At 30.5% G+C, this 24,656-nt stretch overlaps 1 protein-coding gene across 2 annotated transcripts in view; it reads right to left on the bottom strand.

The window, feature by feature from the left end:
• Nucleotides 1–1,012: 1,012 nt before the first annotated feature.
• The window catches only part of LOC112693017 (brain-specific angiogenesis inhibitor 1-associated protein 2), a 97,266-nt gene continuing 73,622 nt past the window's right edge, over nucleotides 1,013–24,656 (bottom strand). The window contains exons 4-15 of one of the 2 annotated variants that reach the window (XM_025567885.1): nucleotides 18,334–18,395; nucleotides 13,370–13,441; nucleotides 12,687–12,824; nucleotides 11,787–11,852; nucleotides 11,331–11,522; nucleotides 11,020–11,236; nucleotides 10,386–10,556; nucleotides 10,217–10,322; nucleotides 9,688–9,847; nucleotides 7,635–7,948; nucleotides 4,368–5,610; nucleotides 1,094–1,181 (exon numbers count right to left, since the gene is read on the bottom strand). In XM_025567885.1, the coding sequence (XP_025423670.1) occupies nucleotides 4,398–5,610; nucleotides 7,635–7,948; nucleotides 9,688–9,847; nucleotides 10,217–10,322; nucleotides 10,386–10,556; nucleotides 11,020–11,236; nucleotides 11,331–11,522; nucleotides 11,787–11,852; nucleotides 12,687–12,824; nucleotides 13,370–13,441; nucleotides 18,334–18,395 (2,711 nt within the window). In that variant the 3' untranslated portion in view covers nucleotides 1,094–1,181; nucleotides 4,368–4,397. Of the gene's footprint in view, nucleotides 1,182–4,367; nucleotides 5,611–7,634; nucleotides 7,949–9,687; nucleotides 9,848–10,216; nucleotides 10,323–10,385; nucleotides 10,557–11,019; nucleotides 11,237–11,330; nucleotides 11,523–11,786; nucleotides 11,853–12,686; nucleotides 12,825–13,369; nucleotides 13,442–18,333; nucleotides 18,396–24,656 lie in introns of both variants that reach the window. The other variant, XM_025567886.1, reaches the window with a different exon arrangement.

Below are 24,656 nucleotides of genomic sequence, written 5' to 3' on the forward strand. Positions count from 1 at the left end.
AATTATAAAACTGTTTCCCGACCGCCAACCCTTCCATCGAGCCCACAAAATGCGCACTCGTCGTTAGTGCGCGCGGGCACGTGCGACGGTACACGTGTAATGTATCGTATTTTATTCGACCGCCGCGAACCGTTCCGCGGTTTGGCCGGGAGCGAACGGCGATGTGTAACGCGGCCCTAAGACTTTCGCTAAAACACCGTAAATCGTACGGCGTTCGTGTTACTACTGGGTAATAACAATAATAGTGTTGTTTTGCGACGATTGAAAACACGTACCGGACTAGATAAAACGTCACGCGCTACGACCGGTAGTTTATTAAAATGTATGGAACATAACGTGCTGAAGTCGTTCCAACGGAAATAGTACAACAAGGACATAGTATTAACATGCAAAACGATGATAAATATTGACGCGGACGAAATCCAAAGGTTTTACGAAACGAAGCGAGAAAAAAAACAACCGTCCAACGGAACGCAATATTTTTTAATCGTACACGTTTGAAAAAATCTTGTCTACCGCACGACGGTATCATTATAATCATTATTATTATTAAAACTCATCGCTAATAGTATGCAGGTGGTTGTAGTGAACAATGTATATATATATAACACGATAACGTATATATCTCGATTAACGTTCCTGTAAGAGTCGGATTATGCGTACAATATACGTGTGTATCGTAAAAAAAAATAAAATACCTGATCGTAACATCGTTACTCCCATTTAGATATTTATAATACTATCAGCGGCGGGCGGTTCGTTAAAAAATTACGAGTGCACCTTTAATCTAACTATTATTATAATATTTCGAGTATGTACATTAAACAACGGTCGGGTGTAGAGTTGGACGTTATTAGATTAGTTGAGCAAAGTTCGGCCTGTATGTCGAATGTACAATTATAATTTTTTTTTTTTTATTATTATTATTTTTTTTTTTTTTTTTTTTTTTTAAACGAGTATCATTTATTAATAATCGTAAAGCAAATTATTTTCTTAAACTAAATTACTAACCAATAATATTTTTGTAAAAAAAAAAAACACCTATATACATGTATAATATAATACCAATATGTGTATATATTATGATTGACCTCTTCGGACGACTGTATTACATTATCTTCGGCGCTGACCGATCGTTGGTATTGGTTTTGCGCAGTTTGATTGTCGCGAACACATTCGTCCTGAAACGCAAATTTACATTTTTATCCAAACAGGAATAATAACTGTAATATTTATAATATACTAATACAACAGCGGCGTATCAATTCAGGTCAACAGAACAAAGTTACTTCCTTGTTAATATTATTATTAATTATTTTTGCACTACACCTTAAATCATTACCATAAAATAGTTTTGTCAATACGGTGTAGTCGTATTACTATTCTTACTATCGTATCTAATAATATTTTTCTATTTTATTTTATTTTTTCAAAATGACACATAATATATTTTTAATTACATTTTCTGACGTACTTAAAACTATTTAACTAAAAACTTCAGAAATGAAAAGTCGAAAATCGAACCAGATAATAATTATAGCATGAAATTATTCAAAGTTTAAATGAGTATGACAATGTTCTGTGGGTTATCTGCTGTAATTTCAACTCCGCAACTCGTTTAGACTAATACAAAGTTAATTATAATTACTGGTCCTTAATCAGTTCCAATATAAATGTTATAAAAATATAATGTCACTGAAATATTGTTGATGGTAACATTTATGATTCGTATTAAAAACATAATTGTTGTTAAAAATACATAGGTCAACCGAAAAAAAAATATGCAAAAAATAATTACTCCCCTAATTTATAAATAAATATTAATGTGTATTTGTGTGCCATGCTCGTATTACACAGTAAATTTTTCAAAACCGGATATAAAAGGAATAATAGAAATATAATTATATTCTAACCTTAAATATTTTCGAATACGGTGACACGAAAAGTTACGAATCGTCCAAACACATAGTCTTATATCTAACGGGACATTGGCAACGTGTTTGAAATAAGTTAAACATTATTCGTAAATTATAACGTTATTTCGACTACATACTCGTTATGGCTTTGGCGTCAGAATAAGTCAACACCGAATGTGTATACAGTGACAGTGTCGTAATACAGTTTCGATTTTGTTTCATGGATAAAAAAAAAAACCTCTTACTCGGAATGTGTGCGCATAAAAATACATAAAACATTTTCGAATTCCTCTTTCCACGTATGCGTAATAGAATCACTTAAATATGCCGATTTCGTAACGATTTCCGAATCGGAAGACATAGCGTATCGACTGAAGTATAACGCGTGACAAAATCAAACGCACGTTATTGTTATGATTCCGTGAAACGCGTTCGACATTACACCTAATGTACGTTAATAATATTGGCGTGTACGCACAAAGACATAAAATAATATGTTGTCGGTCGCACATGAAAAGATCTCGTGAACTCGAGGTAAAAAAATAGAAGAAAGTATACAACAGTTTATTTTTTTTTAGTTTCGAATCATTAACCTCGTTCGGGTGGAAAAGCTAAATTCGACAAAATTTAAAATACCACTAGTACACATTTGAACGCACACTATTATATTAGTATGTACAATGGTTCGCGTGTAAGTCGGATTCAACGTCGCTGCAAAGTTATTATTTATTTATCGTTTGTATGGATGTTTTTTTTTTTTTTTAACTTGTACTTAGAGTATTTTATTTACATTCAAAGTTTAAACATAAAACGACTGTGTTCTCGCTAAAAAGAAAGAAAAAAAGCAAACAAACGATCGTCGTGTGTCCTAGCCGCAGTCATCTAAATACAATATTTATTTTTATTTCTATGCTGTGCAATACATAACGCAACACAATAACAGTAAATAACGTTTACGATCAATTTTTTTTTTTTTTAATAGATTTTACCATTTAAAAATGTGCTACGCCGCAATTTTTTTTTTTTTTACAACACTGTTATCATTTTATTTGCAAACCACTTTATCGCGCTTCCAATTGCACAGAAAAAAAATCAATAATAAAAAACACAGACTCGAAACGGTCTATTGCGATTGTTTTGTCGATAAAACATGATTGTTACTAGACGTCATTTGACGTAAATAAAAAAAAAAAAAACCATCCCCAATGAATAAAACTGTCTAGTTACGTGTTTTATTATATATTATTACAGTATATTCTTGTAATATATTATACAAGATATTGGATAAATGTTTATATGGGTCTGCAATCCATATACTTACTGAAACTAGTAGTAGTATAGTGATTTATGTACTTATATACTTTAATCATATATACACTTCAATGTAACCTAGAACTTAATTGATATAATTGTAATTTCGTTAAGATTTTGTTTGATCGTGAGTTAGGGCTCGTGTCGGAATAAATAGGCCCGCTGGGTCTTGGTTACTACGCGCAAGCACAGCTAAATTATGCTTTATAGATATAGTCGCGGTACGTAAACGTGGAATACACGTATACTGCAACACCTAACCTATATGTCTTATATATCTTACGAGACGCCGCACGACTTAACCGAATTACAAAATCCATTCTTTTACATGCAGTCCACTGAAGCTGCCAACAACACGAAAGTTATGCTACATGCGGTGGATTTTTGCTTATGAAAACGACATAATAAATGAGAACAATACAGTATTGATAAACTCTACAAAATCGTCATTAGTCGGTATAAAAATTGCAGCGATTATGATTGAAATTGAGCAGTAGATATATTTATGTACTGTCACAAAGTTAGGTACAAAAATCAATGAATTTGTAGCTATTTTTTATACACTATTTTAAATATTTTCATTATCATAACCTTAACTTTAACGTTTGCAAAACGTTTTTTTATTTTTAGACCAGTTAATTGTTTATCGTGATGCGCAAAAACAATTTTAAATATTGAATCAAACGTCAGTGAACCAAGCCATAAAATAACAGAGTTGTTTGATTACAATTCAGTCGAACAACTGCAAAATATATTAAATTTTAAGAGAGGAATTTCGTCGAAATCATTTCGTTACCTTTCAAATCAATCCGACTATACTGTATAGTTGAACCGCTCGTAAAACCGTATACCGTTTAACAGAGTGATTTTAAAGTGAAAAACACACGAACGAACGTTTGCACAACAATAATACGGATTTCGATTCGATGAAGTGCTCGACCCCTCCCCCCCGTGGACCGTTATTGGAAGGCTCTTTCCGGAATCTTATTCAATCTCTTCAGAAGGCTTGTTAAAGCGCTGTTTTATTTCGATTACGGTTGCAGTTCACGACCGTAATATACCGAAATCCTGCGCGAAACGGGAGGCAGTTGCACGCGTGCGTTAAACCGAAGACCGTACGCCGAAGATTTGTGTGTTTACCTCTGCGGGTGCGTTTGCTACGCACGTCGTTTACTTCTTTCGCTTCTCTCCCCACGAGTCGTACCAGCCGTCGTTGCTGGTCGCGTTGATGTACTTGAACGTCTGCAACTTGGCGCTCTCGAACCGCACGTCCGCGTCCGAGTCTTGGTGGTGTTGATGGTGTTGGTGGTGATGCTGCTGCAGCAGGTAATTGTCGTCGGCCGTAGCGGTGCGGACCGCGGGCGGCGGCGGCGGCGGCGGCGACATCAACATCATCATGGTGGGCGGCCCGACCCCGGACGCGGCGGTCTGCTGGTGATGCGCGACCGCACTGCCGCCCTGGCCACCGCTCCCACCGGCCGCGCCCGTTGTCGGGTTGGCGGCCGCGTTCTGCTTGATCAACCGGGTCCGGGGTAAGAGGCTGGCCGGCGGTGGCGGGGCCGCGTGCACCGCGTCCTTCAAATGGTCGTCCACCACTATGCACGACTCGGAATCGTCGCCACCGAAGCTGGACGACGACGACCGTCTGCTATTGATGCGCTCGTTGCTGCGGTACTGCTTCTGCTGCTTCTGGTGTTTCCGGTTGTCGTACGTCATTCTCCGGACCGTCGACAATCCGCCACCACCCACGCCTCCGTCCATTATCGTCTGGCTGTCGTCGTCGTCCACCGAGTAACCGCCGCCACCCCCACTGCCGCCCGCTATGTCGATGTCCCGGCTCGTGATCGTAAACTTTTTGTTGGTCATCGGCGTGCCCGCGGACGACTTGTTGTTGTAGCTATTGTTCTGCTGCTGTTGGTGTTGCTCGTCCTCCGCCGCATTCACGTCCACCAGAGATCTGTGCTTCCACATGGACATGCCAGCCAACACCTCGTCGCTGCCGCCGCCCTTCTTAAACTTCCACATCGACTTCGTCCTCTTTATCTTCTTGCCCTGCGCGCCGCCCATGCCACTGTCGTCGTCATCGAACGCCGCGGCGGTCGCCTGTCTGCCCGGCGGCGAGTACCCATCACCGAACGACGACAGATGCCCGACACTGGTGCTCTGTCGCATCGACGAAGGACCGGTGTTCCGTCGGCCCGTGTTCGTACTACCACCGTTGTACGACGACTTCAACGTGCCCGTCGACTGTTTGCCGGCCGCCGTGATTTTCATCTGTTGGTGATTACCGTTCAAGTTATGGTGACGGTCCTCTTCGGGAGACCGATAAATCATGTTTTGTTTGGAACGACTCGCTGCGTCCTTCTTCGGATCTCTGATCGTTCTGATTCAAACATCATTTTCGATTATAACATTTTTACACAACATTTGTGCATGTACCACCGACACCGTTCACCCTAAACCGTTATACCGTACCAGCAGTTATGAGCACGTACTTGGACGCGAAACTCCAAAGTGTAAAAAGTACATTATATTATATAATTAATTAGAATTATAAACACCTCCACCGTCACCGCAGGTTAATTTGTTATAGCTATCGCATCGTTTATAACGTGTACACAATTAGAAGTACAGTTTCGCGTTTTTTTTTTTCAACTTTTTAATCGGTGCTAATTAAGTTTTTCAGACACGCCGTCCAAAGCAAACTTTTGCACGATTTTCTTTTATTTGACTGTTTTAAGAAGTTAAAAACGCATTTTTACGTTTTCATTCGCAGTCGTATTACAATCGTCAGCGTTATACCAACACCGGTAATTTATTCATTTGTAATGTTTAACAAATAACGTCATTAGCCGGTAACGAACGCGTATTGCACTCTTTAACTCTTTAATATATTCAATAATGGAAGACTTATTTACATTGACAAATGTTAATAAATTGTTCCGAAGAATACATTAACTTGAATCCAGTATAGCTAATAGAGAGGGAGATATGTGCAAATGAGGTTATCGATCCACGATTAATGCGTACACAAAAATTATTCTAAACAGTTTTAATAAGCTTAAAATATGCTAATAACATTATACAAGCTGTATACATAAAATGAATTATTTTAACTGTTAAAAATATCCGAAGGAGATAAAATAACAACAGTAAAGAGATAAATTATAAGCTTTTATTTATTGAATAAGCACTTAAAACTATTACTATTGAATGATACACTTATTTCATAGTGGCAGTTATATTATGCTGTAAATGGATTTTTTTTTTTAAATATATTTTTCAACCAGACATGTAAAAGATACTTTTTAAAATTATTTAAATACAATTACAGATAATGATAAATCAGAATTAAAATTAGAAAATAGAAATAAAATGAATTCCAATTTTGCTATGAAATTGTTAATTGATATAGGTGGTAATGTAGTTAGTATACCATGTCATAATATTGTATAATGTTATTGACTTTAAATAGGGTTCACAAGTTTTGGAATGAAATTGTCTGAATTTAGTTTAGGGGGCAAATTTTTTTAACATGTCACATATAAATATTGATTTTATTTATACAGCACGGATAAATAGTTGATATATCTTATTAATATAAAATTCGAAATGGATAATTACTTGATATATCTTATTAAAATAAAATTTGCAAAAAAAATAGAGTACTTTACAAAACTATCACCTACAATGATACAGCGTTATCTAACAAAACATAATGTTCACAACTGAAAGAAGCCGATCGGTGCGGCTAATTATTTATGAGAAGGGTGATGCCCGCAAACTCCAATCGAGTAATATTTATTTGTAATATTTATTTATTTATTTAATATATATATATATATATATATATATATATATATATATATATATATATTTAACGGACAATAAGTCCTTTAACAGAAAAAAAAATAATACAATAATATTACAAAGTAATATGTGCCACTATGATCATAAATAAAATTGTAAAATTTAAAAAAAAGAAGATTTAAATAGCGTTCTGATTCGAGCGTTGTAAGAACGATACGAAGAAATCGAAAGTATCACAAATATTAGAGGAATAATAAATAATAAACCGCGCACGCGTGTGCGTAGAGAAAATATAAAGCGAGGCTAAAGATTTCACTGCACATAGTATGGTCAAGGAACGTTTTACAAGTCGAAGTATTAGAATAAAGCGTGTTACTGCGTATAGACCGCGGAAGTGAAGAGGCGATCGTCACATGTCCTTGAACCTTCATCGATTGCAGTTGATCGTTGCGCAACGCGTATGCTCGTGTACACAAAGTAACGCATACAAGTGACGAATCGAATCGAAATCGAGGAAACGACGATCGTAACCACCACAACAACAACAACAACAACAACTTATGTTCCGATAGTGATGACTAGGTGACCCGCACTGACCTGGTGTTTTCGTCGTCGGAATAATCGATCTCGGGCGCGGGCGGCGGATCGTTGCTGAAGCCGCTATCGTTGCTGCTGTGGAGGCTCGCGTTACCGTGCTGATGATGCACTCCGCCGGTCCTCTTGTCGATCGCTCCGGGTTTGCCGGGCGCCGCGGGTGGCAAAGTCTGCGGCGGTGGCGGGAAGAACGCGGCAGGTGGCGGTATGTGTCCACCGTAATGGCGCGGCACTACCGGAGCGGGAACGGACGGAGCCGGAGGACCGTGATGGTTAGCCCCGAAGCCGTTCGACCTGCTGTTCGCCCTGGGGCGAGTCTGCGAACGGAAAAAAAAAATCGCACGTGTTAAACACTGCTCAGTTGATTGTGCCGACACAAAATATTTAACGGTTAGACATTATTTAAAAGTTGGGTCGGCGGCCAGTAAGCCAAGATGGCAATTTCGTACAACAGATTTGAAGCAACCGGGATGGAGAGGCCAAAATAAAGTGCTGGTGTCTTTGGTTAGGAATACGCACGCGAGTCTGGGAGATTCACTAATTGTTGCGTGTCTTAATGCTAATAATAATTGAATGTAAAACGTTTTTCTTTCACTTTTATCATTCTGTTTTACTATGATGTAGTTACAAATACCTATCACCGTTTAGTGCTTAATCTGATTAGATCTGAGTCCGATTTGAAACCGTTTTTCCGTGGTCTTTCGATATGAAGGATCAATTTTCGAGAATCTAATTGAAAATGGTTATATTGATTTTTCGAGTATAGGTACTCGTATGTAGAGTCATTGAAAGATCGATATACGACACTGCGGTATTAAGTCAGTCCTATAGTGGGTTGGTTATAGTTAAATCAGTTTTCCTTCGTTTAGTATAAAATCGTATATTTTCTAAGAACGTTCTAGTGTGCAACGACAAATCATCGTTTTGGTAAATTAATTCAGAGCGAACATCGCAGTTCGAGTACTGCATACAAATACGAAAGCAATAATTATTGTTCGGGAAAAAAATTGTTTTTAGAATTGTCTCGTTTAGAAGTTTACTTGTTTTACCATCCTATAAACCTTCTACTTGTAAATATATTGAATATAGTGTATCAAATATAATTGTTAATCAAGTGTATCAAAGAAGCTTAGTTCGAAATTTCTCACCCAGAAAGCCCGGCTTCAAAAGTTTCAAATGCCAATAGCCTACATACAGATTTAATTGAAAACTTACTTGACCTTATACAATCATTATACTAATTAAAATGCATCGCATTGCTTTTGGTTGACCGATCGGCATTCTGCTCATTCGTTCCAAAGAACACTTGTAGTGATAATAATTAATTTAGTCATCAATTAACATACGCTATGTTTTATCCATTTTTATTAATGGAAAATAATTTATATTTGATACAAATACTTTTAAGTCAATATCGCGTTATTAATGTAAATGATGCACATGGATAGTTCGACTATCTATATATTGGTAAAAATAAATGTTCCATATTTAAAGGAATCGTATATACTTATTGCATTTAAATTAAAAATATTAAATCACAGAATTACGTAAAAGTTTTATATAAACATACTTAAGCCCCAAAGAACACTCGAAAGTACAAACAGAAACAAAATCATTAATATAATCGTGTTCAAAGATTAAACTTTTGTAAACGACTAAAATAGATGAATTTTAAATTTTTGACATGCCTAAACCCCGGTAAATAAACCCGGTCTTGTATTAAATTTGCTACCCATAATATAAAAAATGAGTTATTTAAATCGATGTTAAAACATAATAACGAAAAAGATTTTTAGGATAAATTACTGTCATAGTATATTTTTTATTCTAATGGGATATTAAACTTGGAGTTAATTTACCGAATACCTAAAAAGTATTTACAAAACAAAAACTTCATTATTAAATTCTTTGCTTTTCTCTCAATTTTAAAAATAAATAAAATAAAAATAATCTTATCCTGTTAAATTAGGTAAACAATATATATATATTACATAAATGACTTATATTTAATATTTTATAACATATAAATAAACGTATACAAATAAAATATACTAACCGAATACGGATTCCTGTGAGATAGAGAATCGCCGAATCTGGTTAATGTTGTCGTCTGATAACGGTTTTGTTTGCCGATTGTGGCTGATTCGCTTCTGTTATGATTCGAACTGATCGATTGACCCACGGAGTCCTTTCGTCGATATGACGATGGTGAGTCCCTGAAAAAAATGAAAAATTTATGCATTCACTTACAATTTATGCCGACATCTGCATGCAATAGCGATCTTGAAATTTCTACAAACATCATTGTTCTTTCATACCAAGTTTTTTGTTTAAACAAGTTAAATTAACTTTAATTTGTAATGTGAAAAATATGATTTTAGAATAAAAATCACATCAATAAATTCATCGAAATTAATTGTAGGAATATCAAGATATATTACGTAAATATTATGTTAAAACAAAAATAAAGTAGGGATGTGATGACTTCCATAAAAATGTTTACGGAAACATTCGCTTTTAGAAAAAAAACATCGAGCTCTAGATACACTACTGCGACTCAAATGAATCATATTATAACGACTTACGAGAACACAGAGTCTTCTAATACAGGTTCAGTGTACGTTAACGGGAACCAGCCACTGCACTGGGTACGCAAGTTTTCTCCAAATTGCCACCCTTTGTTTCCTTTGCCTAAAACGAATATAATAAATCTTCACTGATCGAGTTTAATGAACTTTTAAATATTTTACTAACCCAATATCGCAATTGTATCTTTTTCGTGGAAACTCAGTTGATTTTCACCGCTAGACAGATAAGCGTGTGTAGCTTGTACAAGGTTTGCGCCTTGAGATTCCCATCCGTTATCCACCACTGCCATTGACTTGGGTCTGGATCCATTGTTTCCTGGACTTGAACCATTTTCCACTGAAGTACAACAACATGGTTTAGTTTGTAAAATTTGATTAAACCACATACAACAGTTTGCCCGATGCACAAATTAATTCACGAGATTTCATTCGAAATTCACAAGGAGAATACTATTAATTAATGTTAAAATAATAATAAGTTTTTGCATGGCACGCGGAGTCAACAATTATAGAATCCTAAAGCAATTCTATTTTATAATTGCGATACGTCAAAACAATACTAATAGGGATATGTATAAACATAATTTAATTTTTATGAATACCTATAGTTAACGAAACATGTACAATATATGCCTGGATATGTATGTGTGTATAGATCTGTTCAATCAATATGAATTACGATTTTATATTAATAGTATTGAAGTATTTCCAATGTTAACCTTCCTTATACTAATGTAATTTATTGATTTCTGTACGTGTTTTAAGTAAAATACTAATTATTTTAATTATATAATAAGTACTTCTGTTTAAAGACTGCGATGATGCGTTCAAATTGAAATCAGATTTTGCTCTAGAAAGTGGATAGTTTAAAACCGGGCTGGATATATCATTCATGGCTCGAACATCTAAACAAGATGCATCCATCGATTTAGTTTTTCTTAATTGCGAAGATAGCGAAATCCTGTCATCGTCGATTCTTGGAGAGCTCACATCGTCGTCCATCCAGAAGCTTACATGCTACAATTTTCACGATACAAGAATTCTTATCAGTTGAAAATTAATTCAGTTTTTTATTGCATTGCATAGAATTGCTTTCAATTCATTAACTTACTCGAAGTTTTGTTGCAAACATGGTTTCTACAGATTCTGGTAGACATTCCCGAGATTTGGCTACATCGAGCCAGTCATTAAGGTGCTCATCATACATTGCCTGAGTATTTGTATGATAGGCTAGACAGTGTTTAACCAACGAACACTGTCTTTCTAACGCAAAACCATATCTACGTCTTTCCTGTGTCATGGCCTGAAAGAATAATATACAAGAATTAAACATTTTAATGTTTAACATGGGTTCGTTTGAATCAATTCGTTTTAAAATTTTAAAAATAAATTTCTAAATATTCAATTTTACTTATTTGCACTTTTCTAAAAAATTAGATTATGTGAGATAACAAAAATAATATATATGTGGTAAAGTAACCAAAAACTTTGAATTTTAGACATACGGATTGTTGTATTTTCATTTTTAATAACTCTATTTTATAAGACAATAGTGGACAATACTTACAATTTTTAAACTTTGTTCGCAAAAGTTATCCAGTTTAGATTTTTCTTCTTCGAGAATTTGCATAGTCTATATGAAAAAAAAAAATTAAATCTATTGTAATAATAATGTTTACCAAAAATAATAATGCAGTTTAAAATGAGTATTCAGAGGTTTTGATTTGTTTTTATATATTTAAATCCATTACAAAAAAAAACATTTTGCACGTTATGCAATATTTTTGCATAGTAATAACGAATTTTCCCCGGTATTTTATGAAACGAAGTGTGTACTTTTCGAACAATGAGCGTCTTCAATGGGCTGGTAATAATTTTTATCTCACGACACGTTCGGGCTTTACGGTGCCAAACAAATAAAAACTCGACAATAAAACATTTGAATAATCATAGTTTAACCTCCCCAATGCATAAATAGTACTACAGTGACCATTGTATATATATTTTTCATTTAAAAACACCCCCAATAGAAATCAACGAAATTTATTATACATTATGTATTATATTGCGTCGGGTGTTTGGTCAAGCGTTATCGTAAGTATCTAGTACGCGACTTCGTGTCTTATTCTATCATACACCATGCCAAGAATATTATAAAAATAAGTGTTTAAGTACATACACACATCAAATTATCAGTGAATTAAAAATAACTCTAAAATATTTTTGTATTCTATCGTACAATGTTAAACTATATCAACGAGGAATTAATCATTAATATTTGTAAATTACATCAAACTGGAAAAAACATATTTCAAAAATAATGAATTATATTCTTGTAACAGTTGTGTAATGTCATACGTGCAATTATAATTTATTTAAATTATTTAATAAATTAAAAGTAAAAATATATTTATGATTTTTAAATAGTAGTTACTCGTGAATATTGCACGACGATAAAATAACCTACCTTTATTTCTTTATCCATGGCCAAACCGGCTTTGGGTCCGACCTTATGCTTTTTGCGGCACTTTTTCATAGCTGACGCGGCCTTACTGTAACTTTCGGATCTTTGTTTATGCTGTTGCAAAAATCGTTTTTGTTCGGACTGGCGAATAAAAAAAAATATATATATATATATATATAGTAATATAAAATTAAATTAAAGTTTTTATCATTTTAAATTTATCAGATAAAAACAAAATGGTACCAAGGGGTTAATTAGTATCAGTCTAAAATAACCAAAGGGATGGAGTATTTATTAGATAGTGATATTTTATTTGCTCTACGCACCTCGTAATAATAAAGGTGTACGAGTATAATAGTAAATGTATATAGGTATTCGTTATTTGGAACCAAATATCAGATAGTAATACTATATGAATTTTTCCTCGTTTACTTTTAATGGCATTCATGAATTATAGTTATCGAATAAAGGGAAAAGGGACACAAATTAAATGAACACTAATGACTATTTTTGTCTATAGAAATCGGATAATGAAAAATGACATATTATAACCAAATTACATGCATAACACATATTTGTGAACAGATCATAAAAGTTCAATATAAATACTTACTGTTTGTAAGTTATTTTAGAATAATATTCTTTGATATATACGACTATTATTTTATTAAATATTAATCCTTTACCTGGACCACTTTAGTGTCTTTTTCGAGATTTGTCTCCAATGGTACAATCAAATCCACGTAAAAAGCTTTCAGCTAAAAAAAAAAAAATATATATAATTTTTGTTCTCACGAGTATAGTGCAATCTAAAACTAAGAATCTAAAATTAAATCTCTTATAAATATACTATTTTTCGTTATTATTTTTTAATCATTTCTGTCTGAATAATTTTAATAAAAACACACAAGTCAGTAACACGTTTGGCAAATCACGTTGATTAAATTATAAAAATTAAATTTTTACTCTCTGGTTTATTGTTGAATATTTGTCAATATCAAAATTGGCATGAAATGGAAAAAGCTTTTTATTTGGCTATTTTTGGAATTATTTATGTTACTCAAACAACTTGTTCATTGAAATCTGTATACAATATCATTGACATAAAACCCAAAACTGCCATTTCAAATGACATATAGATTATACTAGAATTTATTAATTGATTCATTAAATTTAAAACATAATAGGAATGTTTAGACAAACATTAATTCCCTATTCATCACATTCATTATCAAATATAATGTACATGAGTAATTTTTTTCTTGATTTTTCGTCGTTTATGAAGATCGATTGTTTAATAATAAAACTAACATCATTTGAAAAATAACGTTTTTGTTATTCAAATACAATATGTTTTGAAAATGTATAAACATATAATGTTTAAATGTTCACTCTTATACATTTTAATCGGTTTACCGAAATGTCGAAAACAATAGTTGTACAAGTTAATAAAACCGTTTAATAATCAATCATATATGGAAATCCGTGTCATAACTTTATTAAAATTATAAGAATATACAATAGTTAAAAATGTTATAATTAATTTGTATTTTATAAGAATTGTTTTTAGTTTAAAAAACCGTTAAAAAATAATGATAAAATATGACTTTATAAAACAGTAACTTTATTGCAGTTTTGCTTTAAGAAACACCCAAATGAATAATATTTTGAATGATGGTTTTACTGTTATAAAATAAATAAATCACAGTTTTTATTTAGAAGCTAAATAATTTTCTTAGTATACACAACCCTTATATTCAATTTTTTAATGTAATTATGACTTGTATAGGATTATTATAAAATAAAATATTATCATAAGGACGCCTAATAAATACAAGTAGAACCAATGGGAATGCGGGTAGGTAGTGAAATTGCATAACTAACGCTCCGTGTGTACGTGCAATGTTGTCCAAGTATTATAACATAAAATAAAAAACATTAAAATGTTACCTAATGACAAACGGTGAGAGAGAAAAAATTACATCTTCGCCTTAAACAAACGACCATCGTCGAACGGATCATATTAAATTGAAATTTACAAACTTCTGACCATGATTGAAAGAGCGGAAAAGTTTAGTATGTATATATATAAAGTAATAAATATATATATAAAAGATTCAGATTATTGCCAGATTGTTTTTACCCTTACAACGTAAATTGTCCTGTGTAATGTAATCTTTTAGTGCATTATTAAAAAAAAATAATACAAAACGTGCATAGCATTGGACGGAAATTCGAAAAACTTTCAATCACTATTTTCTCCCCCACTATTCGCAACCAACAGCCACCGATGCATTGACGACACCGAAGTCTTTTGTGGAAAAAAACCGAAATTACACGACACGACGGTAGCGATAACGGAAATTCAACGATCGTACGAGAAAATAGATTATATCAGAAAACTTATATACGCAATAAAAGTTTTCCACTATACTATGTGAAAGTACCGTATCATGTATATATACACTCGACTGCAAATCCGCGCAATACTCGTTAGTTGTAATTGGATGAAGGACATTTAAGTATGCACACACATCATGCAAACACTCTATTATAATAACTGTGAAATTATACTGAAGTATATTATAATAAACGTCAAAAATAAATGAAAAGTTTTCCTGTAATCGATTGAATTCCTCGAAAAACTTTGGGGTCTAAGATATACTTAATACATGTAAATGGGACAAAAAAAGTCAACATTTAAATAATTTCAATGGTTTTTATTTATCACTAAACAACCGGTTTACGACTAATTTAAAACGATTCACGCATTGAAAAAAAGCGTAACAATCTTTTTAACGTACATGTTATAAAAACCATAAAAAAAACTATAAAGTTTGTGTTTAAACGTTTTCCCCCTAAACGTTATAGTTGTGTATGTTACCGAACATTTTTGTAGAACATAATGGTTAATGGCATCTAATCTTTTTTCATGAAGGATAACAACAATGTACATTAACGCATTATTCTTGTGGATCAATCACTAATTAAAAAAGTTTCAAGACCGGTGCTCAACTTAATTTTGTTTTGTTGTTTTATGTAATTTTATTATAATATTATATGAAATTGTATTGAACAAATGTTCAAAGTCAGGTGCTCGGATATACAATGTATACTTGTATAACCATCATCAATCAATAATCACTCAACGAATGAGAAATGTAAGTATAGTTTTCGTAATATTATCAGAAATTTAATGTGATATACTAAACGTGTAGAGTTATAATATCCTTTAAAATATAAAGCAATCTCATTAGTAAAAAGTGATATCTGTTATATACTTTACAATATAAATATAAATATAATATAAACTGTTCAAATAATGATAAGTATATTATATTCATAAAACATAGTATTAATTTCTTGATAAATTTTAATTACAATAAAATAAAATAATTTATTTTACTAAAAATTAAAAATAATTATAAGTCACATAAAAATCAAATCCATAATTTGGGATAATCACGGAAAATCCAGATATGAATTTGATTCAAATCCGAATTTGAATATCCGAATATTCCGAAAATGTAAATATTCGGATTTCATGTCCATCCCTAATATATATAAACAATTATATTTTAAAGTTTGAGAGTATTGTAATTTTATACTCGCAAAGTGTCTAAATTATTAATATGGTTGTTTTTAACAAGATACCTGCATTGACAATTAAAAATTATACGGATCTATTAAATACTCAGACGAAGTCATACTATGTTTTAATTATATGAGTATTATATTTTTCGTACGTTATAAAATAAATAAATATAGAATTTAAATTGCTGTATAATTATTATAAATAGTATTTGATAATGTGTTTTATTATTAATATTATTATAAGACGTTAATACAACAATAGTTGCTTAATAGTATAATACAACTGAATATGGTAATCATATTAAGAATGAACTAAAACCAAAAATTATACGTACTCGTGTTTATATGTGCGTGTGGGTATGTATGTGTTTATAACTATTTATTTTTTCGGATGTCCATGAATTCTATTGATTCAGTTGATTCATGTGAGATAAAAACCAGTTTCTTATAATTAATTGACATTGCTGAATAGGAAGCATAAATGTATGAAACTAATCATTTAAACTTAATGTTTAGAACCAACAACATAAAATGTAATGTCAAAAAACACAAAGAATGCATTAAATGAGAATGAATTAAGGTTTAACAGTATTAAATTAAATTTTGAAATCAGTACATTACTGTCCATATTGTACCATGTCTACAATTGTAATCGAATATTTTACGTAATAACCAACCTAATGGAATTCAAATTTCACGTTACATTTTATACATCAATACCGACCAAAAGTTACAGTGATATACAGGCAATGAGATATTATTATGTTAATGATCACGATGAGCGTGAAAGCGAGGGTGGCCTATGATCAGTTTGGTTGAAATTACTAGGGGGAGAAATGCCAGTAACCCTCAGATGACTATGATCATTTCTTTGTTGGATGATTTACAAAACAGGAAATGAAAATCGAAATGCTTTATCTAAATTCTTATGTAATTATATAGCACATGTAATACTTTTTTGAGATCTTCTTGATTAATTTCGTATTTCCAATGTTTTCGTGAAGAGCATTAATATACGCTATACGGATAAAAACAATGAATTACAAAAAAAATAAAAAAACGTCAAAAACATGAATTAATAATATGATTTAAATGCAATCGATCTTATTTAATTAAACACTTAATATTCCAGTTAAAAAAGAGATAAATTTGAAAATTAATTTAAAAAGTTGTTTTGTATAACACATCAAAATGTATTTATTATAAACTGACCAAAGTATTTAGGTTCCACTTCATTTATACTTTGTAGAAATATAGTCTGTTAGATTAACACATTTTTTCCACTGTATCCCAAAAACTCGTTATGAGATTCAATAGTTTAACTGAGAATTATTAAAAAAGAAATAGTATAAAGTTAACAATACAATGTACTTTTTTTTGCGATCAGAAAAGTTATTGAATTTTGATGACATATTATAAGAAAATATCATAAATAATAAATCCATGGAATTTGAATTTCTTTTTATAAACTTATGATTGAACTATTTTATTCGGATGTCATTTTAAACTTTATATTTACTACATAGCCTCATATAATTTTCTGACTTCGGTCTATGATGAAATATTAATTAAAGGATGGATGCTAAACTAATCAATTTGTTATTCAGGATAAAAATTATTTTACAGGTCATCATCATAGGACTAATTCCTTTTTCGATTACTTTTCAATTACATTCCTCTCATCTTTTTGTCTCTTTAAACATAATATACTCTTTGCAGTTACCAAAAAAATGTTTTCTAACTTTAATCAGTTCTGTTTAAACAATTTTGCTCAAAGTAACCAATATTAAATTAAATTAACTTTTTCTTGACCCCGCAACAATAATAAAAGTATTTGTACAACTTTACTTTGTGTAATAAATTATCTAATTATAATATAATATTATTATATATAGATAATATTATATAATAATATATTAAATAACCTAATTAAGGTATCATAGATATTAATATCTAACAAAATATAAATAATAATGGATAATAATATCTATACATAAATAAGGTTACAAAATAAAATCATTGAAAAATTACTAAATCCAAATTGTTTTATACTTACAATGATCAGCTGCTGTGATTGAATTTCAGTGTAAACCTCAACAATTTGCATAAGGGCTGAACCTAAAACACAATTTAACAAAAAACATTTTACTATGCTTTGTATTTATATTTTAACATAACAAACAATGCTCAAGAGAGTACAATATCATGGGTCATAAATCAAAATAAAGATACACATTGGGTATACCCACAACGTAGGTATATCTAATGAGAAACATTCCCATACCATGATATCAATTTGAATACTTGTCCACAATATTTTCAGCATTAAAATTTGTTTAATCTAGGACGGCACAGTCTCACATTTATTCACAACAGTTATGTTCGTATAAGTAATTTTTCTTGATTTTATGATAAGATATGATACTTAGATTTGTAAGATTTACTGGTAAAGTAATTAATATTTATTTTAATATTTAGCTCGTAACAACTTATAAATAATTAACATCATACATATTATTATTAAATTTTTTTGCACAAAATACTAGAACACTATAGCTGTTTATTAATTTAATTTACAATATTCTCTAATAAATATTTAAAAATCATATTATACATTTTCAAAGTAAATTTTAATCGTTTTAGTTTGTATGTCAATCGAATAATATTGATTGTGTTTATTTGCTTTATAATGTTATGTAGAAAATTGAAAGTTGTAAATAATAAAACCGTCATTAATCCATCATCATTTGTCAATCCGTCCATCATCAAACTTAATAAAAATGTATGAAAAACATTTTCAAGTGAATAAAAATTTAATTTAAGTGCAATTGATATTTGTATGAGTATACACATTCTAATAAGCTAAAACAAATTTTATAGCATTTATAATAATTTTTTATTACTTAATTTTTCTTTTTTAATTAATTCAAAGAATTATTTTTTTCTATTCAGATCAAAAATATTATTATTTAATTTACTTAATTTAATAATTCATTTTACTACCATATTCATGTCGATAACGATAAAAATTCGCTGGATTTTACATTAGATTGACTTTGAATTTTCATTCATTTTTGGTTTTTTTTTTTTTTTTTTTTTTTTTTTGATTTGGGTAGTTCAGTTTTAGTTTGTTTATTATTTTAAAATATTATATAATATAAAACTAAATTTTTTTGCATACTATTACACTCCAATTGTTTCTTTCATGTTGTTATAAATTAGAAGTCCTATAAAAAGAGAAAATATTTTTGAAATATTTAAAAAACTGAAAAATTCCTATTTAAATCTAATACAATCCTATTAAAATACTCTTACAACATTTTAATAACCTAAAATATTCATAAATAGCAATTAAATAATTTTTTGAATATGAATTTTATAATTATTTTAAATTTACAACATTAATAATTAAAGGCGAGAAATGTGAAATAAGAACATATTATTTTAGTATCCTATCCGTACTTTTTTAATTTGTATATAAACGAGAAGTGCAACATTTATAACACCTATCAGACTACTTTTTATTAAGTAATGATATAAAATTACGATTATTTTTTGATGCGTTGACTATGCAATGGATGTATAATGAATCATAAATTATATTTGTAATAAATACGTAATTTATTACCCTCTTCACACTTTACAATATTAAAAAAGACAAAATTAGTGTAATATTTAATATCTAATATTAATATGAATAATATTAAATTACTTTACTGAACTAAATTATTTGCAAAATTGACAGTACATATTAATCCACGAAGTTTGGACAAAAGTTATAATATATTAATAAATAATTAAATATTTTAAATATTCATTCATATATCAAAGAAATATTTATTTACTTATTCAGTTACTTACTAACTAGGAATATTTTTATTCAAGTTACAAATTAGTCATTGAAAATGTTAATTAAACAATTGGTTTCGATTAAAAGCTCTAAAAACCGATCAAGCAAAATAGATTATACCGACATTTCTCTCTCTCTCTCTCTCTCTCTCTCTCTCTCTCTACCCTCTGAGACCATCTGCTCTCGTCTTTAGGGTAAAACTTAATTACTTTACCAAAACGGCGCCTGTTTTAATCCTCTTTAAGTATGTTGGCACAAAAAACACAATTTTTGGTGTCAATTTTCCCAAATGTCACTCTCACAACTTCACCAATGATTATAACTTACAAACTACTCCATATTAACTCCTATTATATATTCGAAGTATTATACATAAAATATCTAAAAAAATGTATATAATAAAGATATTCTTCGATGTATACATACAGACATACAGGAAATATGATTTAAAAGTAATAAGTTATAATTTAATAAAATGAGAAAACTACAAAAATATAAATAAAATACGTATTCACATTATTCATTTAGAAATTACTACTTTATTGGTTTTACAGTAAATATATTGTTAAATTATTCAAACACAATTTACAAAATATATATTTTTAAAGGTCATTTAAAGTTCAAAAACGTGTTGTATAACCTGTAACTTAAAATTATAAAATATATTAAGTGAAATCAAAATAGAAAATAATGACATTTTTCATACTTTCGCCTAAATATGCATAACTATACAAAAACAAACATAATTTACTAATAAGACACAAACAAGAAAAATAACGATGGTCCGTATAACATTAACCTTTCTAATTTCACTTGGTTTGTGGTTTACATATTAAACAAAAAAAATTAACAAATGTAGATTGTATACATTTCTACTCGACAAACCTATAGATGTATTAAAATATATTTTAAAAAACTATAATAGTACGACCCAGTTTTTTAAGAAATTGTATTATTTTATGGGTGTCTTAATTTTCTTTAAATAATTTTTGGTTTGAAAATGTATTTTATAATAAACGATAATATTAATAATTCATTGCAATGTTATAGTATAATACTCAAATTTACATGCGACAAATATAATTTGGTTCTCGTAATATTTGTATATTATATTTATAAAAGAAAAACTCATCTTGATATTGAATGCATTAAATGACAAAAAATATTTTTATTTTTAGTAATAATATTCCAAAAATTAATATATTCATATCTGAGATATTATTATTAAACATTTTTTTTAAATTATTTCAAACGTATAATTTTTTCTACCATGTTTAGAGAAAACGATAATACAGCTTCGTAACAACCCATAGCTATCAGGGCATTTTATACTTGTATCGTATATTTTTAATAAAAAACGATAGTTTCAATAAATTTAAAAGAAAAAGTGACCATTTATCTGATGATGCGATAATTCGTCTTGACAAACTATGGAAGACACAACTATATTTTATTATGCGGTGCTCAACTGTCATATCACATATATCACGTCTCGTAGGTGCCTACGATATTACTATACCGGAACGAAATTGATCGCCGACAGTTTTATTTTGCGGAAGCATGTGAGGAAATCTCCATTATGTGTTTATCTAAGCCACCCGCTGATTTTTCGGTGTTCTGCGAAACGCAACGTTCATCAAAACCCGTAGCAAATATACGAGTATGTAGTCCATACTTATGTACGTTACACTCGCACACAAAACACACATACACGCACTTACACGCACCCTCACGCACACACACGTGCGAAAACGACAGAAGTGCAATTCATATTTCTAAGTTCATAGTGAAAACCATTTATTTATTATTCAGGATGTCTCTTGAGAATTGACTAATTCCGTACACAAAAAGTCCGTATATTATTCGTTTTATTTGGAAATAGTTTATCATCGTCGGACTCCCTGTACATTTGTGCATAGAAAAGAGAAAAATATATATATTTATATATACATTTACGAAAGGGAAAAAATGATGTATAAACGGGTCAACGCGCGTACAAATGTCCGGTAATCGGGTGCAAAGCGATTTGTCCGATTTAGGCCCACAGTCTACATTACTCAAGCCGGGTGGACCGCAATATACGCCGTCCGAATACACGGGCGCATCTCGCATGCCAAACTCTTCATCATCGTACCGCTTACCCTTCGTCCATTGCACCAACACCGCCACCACCGATTCTATGTAAGGACATCAACTGGGAGTGAAAAAAAAAAATCCTGACCGCCACGAAACAGGTCTATTTGTTATTATTTTCGGGTCGTTTGTCTTTGTGGAACCACTACGTATTCCCTGTTGCGTGTGTTTACACACCACTGAGGAATCAAGATTTATACTACAGCGCATGTACACGGTCGTCGCTGCAAAAGCGTCAAAACCGCAGAACTTGTGTCCTATATACACGTCGATCCGAAGTTCTTACGATTACTCGACACAGTGTGTTTCGTCGCGATAGCACAAAAACATTTGTCGACATTTTGTTACAAAAGATAATAATGAAAAATTACATCAAATCTCCCGTTTCCTCTGGCCGGTACTCTGTGCGTCGTTTTTCGTACGACGGCGATTTCTATCCACTACATTACGTAACAATAAGAAATAATGAAAAGCTTAACAATATATATTTAATTTCCATTATTTCCGCGCGATCGTATATCATTTTTTCAATACACGTACTTTTCAAGTATACGTGCCATTCTGGATTCAACTGATATTCAACGCTACACACATTAGTAATTCAACGAGCAAATTTTGTGTTGTATCGATTCCGAGACAAACTTAAAAAATATTTCTAATTAATATACGCTTTTGATAACTCAATACGAGTCATATTGCCAATACATTTACTGTAAAAACTTACCGATTGAATACTGAAATCACGCGAACGCACTACATTTCTTGTTAGCTGTTAATTAATATTCACTTTTGCAGATACCAATTAATATTCAAGAATAATTTTAATTTATTAGTTCTTCTCGTGTGACCATGCATTTAGTGCAACCTTGGAGAAAATACACTTTACGAAAAATAAAATAAAATTCAAAACCCATGGTTTATAGAAAAATAGTATCTATCTCGCATTTCATAAATAAAATATTAAATAAATCATACATTTTGTAGCTAATCGCATTGCATAAATAAATCATGCAAATGAGTACATTTTTCTAACGGAACGAAACTCATGTTACTCGGATACACACACATACACACATTAATACATACATGAGATTGCGTTCTTTCATCGTATTTTTAAATGAATATATCATGTAAAATGTAATAAATTTACACCTGACACTGTACACTCAATGTATATCGAGCTCTTGTGAAAGGCTCGTGTAATTCAAATTACTTAACGTGTATACGTTTCAATGAATTATTATGCAAATGTGATTTAGCCTTAAGATAATTATAAGATATGGGTCAAATTTAATAGAAGATTGTGAAGCTACAGTAGATAATGAGTAATCGACAACGATATTTGTTGAAGATAACAAACGGCAATTTTACTGATAGCATAGAGCAATAAGGTTATTACTCATACATAAATCAACACAATAAATATGTACATATTTAGGTATATATTTCATTTTATGTTCAACTGAGATAATTAAAATGCTAAGTTATCAGATAAAAATTAATGATAGTATACTTTGATGCAATCAATGACAGTGTTAATACGTTGATATTTTACACGTTTACAAATAATTATTTATCAAATGGTTTTTCATTTATTAAATGTTATACCAAAAAACTAGATATATACCAACTAATTAAAAATGCATCTATAACTAATAGCTTATCTTTCTTTGTCAATCAAATCGTTTTATATTTAAATTAAAAATAATACATTTTATGCTTAATTCTCATTATAAAAACCCGTTTAATTCTAAAAGACATGTAGAATATTTTCAAAACTAAATGTTCGTCCAAAAAACTTTAGAAAATACACTATTTGAACTGAGAAAATCTAACTTATATCATTTCACTACAGCTATAAAACATATTAAAATATTCGATAAAATTATCAAACAGGAAATATTTATATGTTATTTAAATACTTCGATTAACTGTTTATCATAATTTATCGTTTAATTTTTATTAGGTACCTAACTAAGTTTATGTTTAGTAACAATCACAATATTATAATACATAGTAAATATGCATACCTATTCTACAGTGTATTATATATAGTATATGAACAATTACATTTTTAATATGGTTTTATAAAATATTAAATTACCTAGGTATTATAAATGTTGTCATATTTCCACTTATGAATATATATTTATTTTATTTTTATTCATTTCAAGAAAGAAAAATATTTTCTGTAATTAATATTATTATAATAAATTTAATTGAACATTTGTTTAATACTTATTTTTATTGAAATTTAAAACAAATACTTACGTGTCTCAGTAGCTTGGTATAATGCATAATAATGTATTAGACTTTTGTAAATTAAGTTAATCAATTATAAAATAAAAAGTAAAATAATTTTTCAGTCATTGACGTTAATGTGTTACATTTAAAAT

The sequence above is a fragment of the Sipha flava genome, unplaced genomic scaffold, assembly GCF_003268045.1.
Source record: "Sipha flava isolate LNK unplaced genomic scaffold, YSA_version1 80_pilon_pilon, whole genome shotgun sequence".
NCBI lineage: Eukaryota > Metazoa > Arthropoda > Insecta > Hemiptera > Aphididae > Sipha > Sipha flava.